We start from the raw sequence: 9719 nt of genomic DNA on the forward strand, positions 1-9719 counted from the left end.
ACAGTCCTTCTATCATGGATCCCTACAGACCGGAGGTCATGGATAACTCGTCAAACCCCATCGTCTGTCATATGCCTAGATTTATTCGACTTGAGTTCGAGAGTAGAAAACTCTTTTCCACTATATATTCTGCCATGGCCAAGGTCTTAGAACTCAGTCTAATAAATCACATAGGATCACTCCTCATCTATCAAGATCGATAGATTCCATATAAGTGCATACCCTACTCTTACAGTGAACCTACTGCAGCCAATCTACACAACAAGGACCCATATGACTAGAGACCATGTATATGTGCAGTCAAACTACAATAACCTCACTGTAAATAGCCGAAGCACCGCAGGTCAAAGGACCAGTCACACTACTGCAACATTAAGCAAGTAACTGACGAGTGGATAGACATCCAAGTGACTTCTTATCTTGGTCACGCTCAGTACCCTTATTATCTAACAAGCACCTGCACTCTCACTTTAGTGTCCCTACACTGTGGACTCGAGTCTCGTCCATCCATAAGGAAAGCAATCTGTGCATTGATCGGATCGATTACCGTCCTCATGATGATCCATTGATCAGGAGCATTTAGAAATTAATCACCAATGATACATGGCTCAAATTCTCAACTCTTGAGAATATGTATCATCATCTTATTAATTTTTTGGACGATTCATAGACACATAAACAATATGAATAAAAAGAATGCCCATTTATTATTCAATAATAATAAAGTCAAGTACAAATTTATGTCCCAGAATTAATAATATGTCCGCCAGATTGGCTTTTAGAGCATACATCTAACACTGATACCATGTTGAAATCATCACTTGTTCTAAAAGCTTAAGTTGATAGAATGAGGTAGGTTTATTTATATATTTTATATTTTCTTACAGAAGTATGAAGTTAGATACCTATGCATCCAATAAATTTGAGTCCATGTTTAGGTAATAAGTAGGCCATGCATCAAAAGAAATTGAAGGAAACCAGGGATCATGCATTAATTTCACCCAAGTTCCATTTGTGAGGCACAAGAAGATGGATATATGGCGCCAATGGTGGAACTTCTTGGAGGCCAAGAATATGGTCAAACGCCCATGACTTCATGTGCCAATAATTTAAGATTATAGTCTGTCGACCATGTGAGTGATCACTTAGGTGAGCAAGTTGGTGGTCCAAATAAGAAGACCTCACCATATAACGCCAATAGAGTGGGTCAGCCTGCATAGGGCTAAGAATTGATACTCAGAAAATTAAAAAAAATAAATCAGAAACACATGCAGATGTCTTATACATCTTGGGGTTATAACTTTTTGGAGTTAGTTTCGGGATAATATTTTTTTATATCAAATATTTTTATATCTTTGCTGATATAAAATGGCCACCTATTAGTCTTTATTGTAATTGTAATGGTTTATCTATGTAACGAAAAATATTTTTGTTATTTACAAAAAAAATATTTTTATTACATATAATAAATCTATATTTTTATGATTTTATTGTTGAATGTTGTTTCTTATATGGTTTAATTTTTATTCATGATAGAGATATGCTTCAAGGGGAGACAATGCTATGGAGGGAGAGGATCATTCCTCACAACATGGAGAGGATCATTGAGAGAGATGAGGATCATTGAAGAAGACACAATAACTATTGAACATTGTTTCTTATATATTTTTTGAACTTTGATTGTTGAATGTAGATGGTATATGAAGTTGTGTATTGCATTTTGTGTATGTGTATCGTTAAAATTTTATTGTGATAAATGGATTTTGTAACTATAATTTCAATCGTTATGTATTATTATGATTTAATAATATTTGGGAAATGCAGGTTGTTGAACGAAACATTAAAATGGGATATACAACAATTATATTTGTGAAATACATACCATAAATATAAAAATAAAATATGCAATAGTTACGAACTATTGTTTAAAATGGTATCAGAGCGGACCTGGCCCATAACCTATGTGGACTAGGGGATACTGCAGCACGGATCTATTAAGGCTGACCACGGGTCAATCGTGGTGTTTGTGATTAGATTTGAATAGATATGAACCCTTAGCCTTACAAGGGCATCAGGGCTTGAACAGAGGGAGTATGTGAGGATCCGTGCGGGCGTGTGTTCAGTCCCACATCGGTTATTCGTTGGGTAGATCTTGGGTACTCATACAGGATCAAGAAATCCAAATAATACCTTCCGGCTAGCCATTTTGGATGAGGTCCTGGGTTGTTACAAATGGTATCAGAGCGGACCCGGCCTATAACTTATGTGGACTAGGGGACACTGCAGCACGGATCCATTGGGGTTGACCACGGACTGATCGTGGTGTTTGTGATTAGATTTGAATAGATTTGAACCCTTAGCCTGATGAGAACGTCAGGGCTTGAACGGAGGGAGTATGTGAGGACCCGTGCGGGCGTGTGTTTATTCTCACATCGGTTATTCGCTGGGTAGATCTTGAGTATTTATACAAGATCAAGGAACCCAAATAGTAACTTCTGGCTAGTCATTTTGGGTGAGGTTCTGGATTGTTACAAAAACCTTTAGACAATGGTCTTACACCTAACGGGCAGCATTTTTTTTTTTTTTTGCTGTTGACTAAGATTAATTTTTGTTGTAGGTTTTTCTGGAAAGATTATTTTGTCCCATTTTTTACGCAATTTTAACTAATATATATTAGTCATTTCTAGATTACCGTGAGTGATGGTGCTGCATGTGAATTCTACAGTTTGGCATTTTGAATTTGTGGCTATGATAGGGTAAGAATCTTAGGTAGGAATCGGCACCTTCGGACCATCTATAAATTAAGACAGCAAAACAGAAGAGCCTCATTGCTTATCCTATCCTCTCTTCATGGCGACCCACCACAACCTCCCTCTCCAAGAGAGAATCTCCCTAAAGAACACTTTCCAAAGAGTCTCAAGCCTTCTCATCCTCGCCCTCCTCCTCTCCCTCCTCCTCTATCGCCTCACCTCACTCCATAGCCATGGCTCCATTTGGCTCATCGCCTTCCTCTGCGAGTCTTGGTTCACCTTCATCTGGGTCCTCTTCATGAATGCCAAATGGAACCCGGTCAAGTACAAAACCTACCCCGAACGCCTCCTGAAGAGGTATGTGTTCTTACTTCAAGTCGATAAAAATGCTGGATGACGGTCTTAACGTTCATGATTCACAAGTTAGGTTTTTAAGTTTTTTTTTTCTTCTTTTTCTGTGCCTGTTTGCGTAGATCCGATGATCTCCCAGCTGTGGACATGTTCGTCACCACGGCGGACCCCAAGCTCGAGCCTCCGATCATCACGGCGAACACCGTGCTCTCTTTGCTGGCTGTGGAATACCCAGCTCACAAGCTCGCTTGCTATGTTTCGGACGATGGAGGCTCGCCCATCACCTTCTATTCTCTCGTGGAAGCTTCAAAATTTGCGAAGCTATGGGTTCCTTTCTGCAAGAAGTACAACGTTAGAGTGAGAGCTCCCTTTGTGTACTTCTCTTCTGAGCCGCAAGCTTCACAAACTCTCTCACAAGAATTCATGGACACTTGGAGATACATGAAGGTAAATAACCATATCATGATTTCATATATAAACAGTATATGCTAGCTTTTAATATAGCATATTGGGAGTTGGATATTTTACACGAATTTTGAACCTACCCGTAAGGAAGAGGTGCCAATTAGCTGATCTAACACTTAACGCCACAAATTATGCTATATGATTACCGGGTGATGATTAGTGAAAGCCATTCTAAGTTTAAGTCTTGCTGTGTAGAATAAGTATGAGGAGTTAAGTCGAAAAATTGATGATGCTGCTAAAGATTACATTTCGCATCACATGGATGATGAGCTTGCTGATTTCTCAAATATTGAACGAGAAAACCATCCAAGCCTAATTAAGGTAATATGCCTAATTTAATTAACCTTATAATTTTGATCATATTTTTTCTTACAAATTCTCTCTTTTTACTGTTTTTCTTACCAAGAGTCTCAATTTTCACATGTTTATTTTGTCTATTTATTTATTTATTCATATTGCAAGGTTATATGGGAGAACAAGGAGGGCTTAGAAGGTGGCATCCCCCATCTAGTATATGTGGCTAGAGAGAAGAGGCCAAAACATCCACATCATTACAAAGCTGGAGCTATGAACGTTCTGGTAACGTGCACAACTCCTTTCTTGCCGGAAACTTCAAAAGTAAAATCTAATTTGGATTAGGACAATTGTAATTATATATATAGAACCGCCGTCATAAATCTATAGTTCATATATTTTACTTGGAACTTAAGTAAGATTATAGTCATCAACTCCATCACTGTATGATGGTGATATGATGATAACATTGAAAGGATACAAAGTAGCAGGACACACACATATATATTTTTCGTTCCTATCCAAAAATATATTTTTTTCTTGTCTTTTCTGTCCATGATCTAATGTAACCGATCTGAGTCCACTATTCCATTCTTATCCCAAAAATGAAAGGCTACGAATAAGCTCTTGGCGGATGCTAAAACCTTTTCATCATCATCATCATCATCAATTTTTTTTCATTTTCTTCTTTTGAAAATATGGAAACCTTTCATTTGTAAAGAAAGGTGCCAACCAGCTGAGCTAATATTAGTAGCTACTGGTAGCGTCCATTCTCATCTTTTCTCTAATTAAAATAGGATAGATGTTGTGAAGTTGCAAATGAAGTTAAGACAATATGAAAGACAAATTAAGAAGATTTGGTTTCTTTTTTTTTTTTAATGAAACAGGAGGATTTCCACCTTTTTTTATTATAAATTTAGTAATGTGTACAGAGTTTGTATATTAGCTAGCCAATCATATTCCACATACGCGGGCTTACACATGTGAGTGAACAGAGTTTGACATAATTTCTGGGGTCAGGATGCACTTTGCATGATTTTTTTTTTTTTTTTAGTTACACAAAGGACAAGGTTAAGTTCTAGTCTATGTGCAGGCAAGGGTCTCAGGAGTGATGACAAATGCTCCATTCATGCTCAATGTGGACTGTGACATGTTTGCTAATAATCCTGAGGTCATTCTTCATGGCATGTGCCTGCTACTCGGGTTTGACAACGAGGTGTCAAGTGGATTTGTTCAAGCACCACAGCAGTTCTATGGGGCTCTCAAGGATGATCCCTTTGGGAATCAATTAGTGGTCTTGCAAGAGGTAGGTATTGGATTTCCGCTCTTCGTTTCGTTATACGATGCCAATTAGATTTCGATTAACTTTTTTTTTTCTCTGAAGAGGATGAATCGATGATTACCTTCGTTTGGTTTCAGCTTATTGGGGGAGGAATTGGAGGACTTCAAGGTCCATTTTATGGAGGGACTGGATGCTTTCACCGAAGAAAAATTATATGTTCTCCACCTAGGCCTGCTGGAGTTAGCAAACATGGTAGATCATTTCTAAAATGATGACCAAATCAATTGATTATTCGATGGTTCCATCTAAATTTTAGGATTCTTCATCTCCATCTTTAAATATATCTTCAGTTCAGCCTTCAATATGGAGGAAAAATTCCAGTTTTCTCTATTTGGTGCTAAATGGCATGTTTGCTTCTGCGACAGATGAGTTATCTTACAAAGAACTACAAAGGATTTATGGGGATTCCAGAGAATTAATAGAGTCAGCTTCTCAAATAACTTCAGGAAAAATTAGAGAAAGTTCAAGCGTCGACGATCTTTCAAGCAGCGTAGAAGCTGCTAAAAGAGTTGCCTCCTGTACCTACGAGTTCAATACATGTTGGGGAAACAAGGTCAGTGATTATATTTAAATAAACTTACCTGAATAAAGGTTAATTTTCTTCAAAACAATGTAATGCGCCCAACTTTCTAAGAGCTAGCTGCCTACATGATGAAGTATTAGGTATATTATTGGGCAAGACGTGGCCTGAAATCTTTGACATCCACTTTCATGTCTACTTTTCCAATGGCCTGAGATTTGTCTAAGCTTTGCAAGCCCAATCTCCCTTTGTATGGCAATAGCTTGACCCAACTCCACTACGTTCAGATTGAGCCAATCTTTAGGAGTGAAAGGTCTTCCAACATAATATATAACTATTGGCCAACTTGCTTTAGATCGGGAAACTGGCATGACCTAGACTAATACCACCATGTGATGGATTATACCTTAAAAAATAAAAATTATAGATCATACCTTGAGTCACAGAGTCCATAATAGCTTGCTGTACTTCAAAATTCGTGCAAGAAGAGAATCCGTAAGAGGGAGTTCTATATGCGTGTGTTTTGAGAAGGAGTCCCACAGGCTATTTATAAACTTTCTCCAAACACCAACCACCATGGGTGGTTACACCAGTGAAGAGTCACCCCCCATCAAGATGACTCTTCACCATTGCGAAATATCCTTAATGCTCTCAAGATAATCAGAATTTTCAAAATTCAAGAGACTTGTTAATGTGAGTTTTAAGTAAATGGGATCCAACATTCTCCCACTTGGACCATATTGATGCCATTTGTCAATGTGAGCCACAACTTGACAGGATCTCGACACCATGACCACCAATTAAATCATCGGCAGCGATCGGCAACTAATTCGAAGGCATTTCTTTTTTTTCAGATTGGATGGGCCTATGGCTCGATGACAGAAGACGTCCTTACCGGGCTTAGAATTCATTCGATGGGTTGGAAATCAGTGTACCTGATACTAGATCCACCTGCATTCCTCGGAAGTGCCCCGACCGGAGGTCCGGCGAGCTTGACTCAATACAAGAGGTGGTCCACAGGCCTTCTTGAGATCTTATTGTCTAGGAGGAGCCCCATACTTGCCACCTTCGCCAAGCGGCTCGAGTTTCGGATGAACTTGGCCTATTTGCTTATAACTGTTTGGGCCTTACGCTCCATCGGAGAGCTCTGCTATGCTTTGCTCCCTGCTTACTGTCTCATTACCAATACCTCCTTCATGCCCAAGGTAAGCTTTTCCTTCATTAATACTTGTGGCATTAGATTGAATGACACTTCAATGAGACTTGGCCCAAGACTCTCTAGCGAGGTGGAAATCCTAAAATATGGTCATACCCTTTAAACAGTACAAGCAAGGTTAAGGTTACCTCAATTGATTTCAAGTCCATCTTAGGCTATTCACAAACAGCTCTGTTATATTCAGCAAGCCATTCTTCATTGTCAGATCTCGATCTCATGGTTAAAATATATTTTAGTAAGCAAACATCTCAGCTGCTAGATTAAGATGTACCAACTATATATATATAGTGCATTGTAGTTAGAACTGCATTATGTTCTAATTTATTGGTATAGAGTTTCAATTGGATAGAGTCGAACGAGGTATACATACCAGTTGAGCAAGCCCTTATCAAGTGGAATGCATTATTTTCCGACAAGTGTGCATGCCCATCACATTGTTTTAATTATTCATGCAGGCCTCAGAACCTGTTTTCGTGATTCCTTTGGCTCTCTTCCTCATCTGCAACATGCACTCGTTAATGGAGTACGTCCAATGCGGACTCTCAGTCCGCGCTTATTGGAACAACCAGAGGATGAATAGGATCTTCGCAATGACTGCATGGCTCTTAGGTTTGCTTGCCGTCCTCCTCAAGACCCTTGGCCTCTCCGAGACAGTATTCGAAGTCACCCGAAAGGACCAACAATCCGATACCAATGATACGGACAAAGACCCCGGGAGGTTTACCTTCGACAACTCGCCATTGTTTGTCTCTGGCACTGCAGTGCTGCTCGCGAACCTGGCGGCGCTCGCCGTCGGCCTGCTACGGCTTCGCCGGCCGGTCGTTGGACCGGGGCTTGGAGAGTTTGTTTGCAGTGTTTGGGTGGTGCTCAGCTTCTGGCCATTCGCGAGGGGTCTTGTAGGGAGGGGGAGTTATGGAATCCCTTGGCCTGTCATTTGGAAAGCTGCTGTCTTGGCGTCTCTCTTCGTGCAGTTTTGTGCATTGGAATGGGTGCATTAGTCTAAAGTGGGTGGTTTGGGCTTCAACTTTCAACTTCAGAAATAACAAAAAAAAAGAGGATATTAGAGCTCAGGTTTGCTGCATTAATTAGGTTTGAAAATGGTTGGTTAATAATGTAATGTCAAGTTATTTTTGTTCCAGACTGGTTGGACCTACTGAATCTCTCATGCCCCACCTAAGTGAACTAATGCAGCAGCAAAATACATGCCAAGTTATAACATGTTGCACAAGTAGAGTAGATCGATGATGCAATGTATATTTTAGATTGCAAGTACTACGACTGGCTAGACCACGCGTGACCTTGTTTCAGCGGGCTCTTCTTTCGTATATATCCCGCAGTGATACATGTATGTGGAGGCATTATATTGACTGAAATGAGTCAAGAAGCAAGCAAACTCATGCTCCATCCACGTAAACTAATGCCACAAAGGAACATATGCCACGTATTTAGATAGGGATGTATGAAATGGAATTCATAGAAGATTGGTACATTTTCATAAGCTCATGTTTTCATATATAAAAAAATGTGCATCTAGTTTTATATACTAAGAAGGTGCATGGTACTCGAACATATTGTAGTATGCAAATTATTGGGTGATGATTAGTGAAAATTCCATTCTAAACGTAACTCTCAATATCTAGAACGAATATGAGGAGCTGAGTCCAAGAATTTTGCAGTTGCTGCTAAATATTTAGATTCTAGATCACATAAATGACAAGGTTGCTGATTTCTCAAAGATTGAACGAGCAAATCATCCAAGCATAATTATGGTACTATGGCACTTATATTAATCTCTTCTAATTTCCAATTTTCCATCAGTTTTTTTTATCCTCATCTCCTATAAAGGGAGGGAGGAAGATACACACACACGCACACACACTTTATTACTTAACCTTTGCAAGATTATATGGGGAACAACAGGCCGGGCTTAGAAGATGGCATCCCACATCTAATTTATGTGGCCTTAGAGAAGAAGCCATAACATCCACATCATCACAAATCTGCAGCTACGAACGTTATTTTTCCGGTAATATGCCCAACTCCTTGCTTGGCTGACACATTAAGGTATCGTTTGAATTAGGTGATTTATAAACCTAAATTAACATCACTTTACGATTAATATAGTTTCAGTAAAAATTCTAGTATGATTTGATTTGATGGTAAGGCATCTGAAGGGATACTGAGGAGCTGCTTGCTTTTAGCCATTAACACGCATTATTTTTTGTCATTTTCCAAAGAAGTCTAAGGTTTTCGGTAAGGACTGTGCTTTTGTGACACCAAAATCATCATTGTCTGATATTACAATTGTAATGCCAGTTATTTGCCTCGAATATTCAATTTGTTAATATTAAAACATTCACTATTATAATGATAGTTATAACAGAAAATAATGATGGATATGGAAAAATAATGGATCAGTTCACTATTCACTCGATGAAAATTAAAAATATTATTTTCCTCACGCATCCATCTCTTTTTTTTTTTTTTGCAGAAAAATTTGAACAATTTTTTTTTTAGAAAAATTGCACTGTTATAATAACGGAGATTATCTTATGCAATGATAGACCATTATGACGTTAAATGACATATTATTATAATTGATTGTTATCCTAATTTTTTTAAATTATTACATATATGGAATAAGGAAGGAGGTTTGAGACCATTAGAATGGCCCTTACAATGTTAATGTTAGAACAACCATGAATCTAAATCGTATGGATAACAGGATAAGTCTGTTTGATATAGTGTCTGGTGGTCGGTTACTATGATGTCATGACTTTG

At 38.6% G+C, this 9719-nt stretch overlaps 1 protein-coding gene across 1 annotated transcript; it reads left to right on the forward strand.

Moving 5' to 3' along the window:
* The first annotated feature begins 2730 nt into the window (after positions 1–2730).
* On the forward strand, positions 2731–8156 carry LOC103701246 (cellulose synthase-like protein H1). Its single transcript, XM_008783242.6, has 9 exons — positions 2731–3107; positions 3224–3548; positions 3762–3887; positions 4029–4145; positions 4954–5166; positions 5280–5394; positions 5568–5755; positions 6577–6927; positions 7394–8156. Exons 1-9 carry the CDS (start codon positions 2851–2853, stop codon positions 7934–7936), a joined length of 2235 nt encoding a protein of 744 aa, XP_008781464.3. The 5' UTR covers positions 2731–2850; the 3' UTR covers positions 7937–8156.
* Positions 8157–9719: the final 1563 nt, after the last annotated feature.

This window comes from Phoenix dactylifera, chromosome 4, assembly GCF_051530095.1.
Source record: "Phoenix dactylifera cultivar Ajwa chromosome 4, Ajwa_hap1_PhDact_Kaust_v1.1, whole genome shotgun sequence".
Taxonomy (NCBI): domain Eukaryota; kingdom Viridiplantae; phylum Streptophyta; class Magnoliopsida; order Arecales; family Arecaceae; genus Phoenix; species Phoenix dactylifera.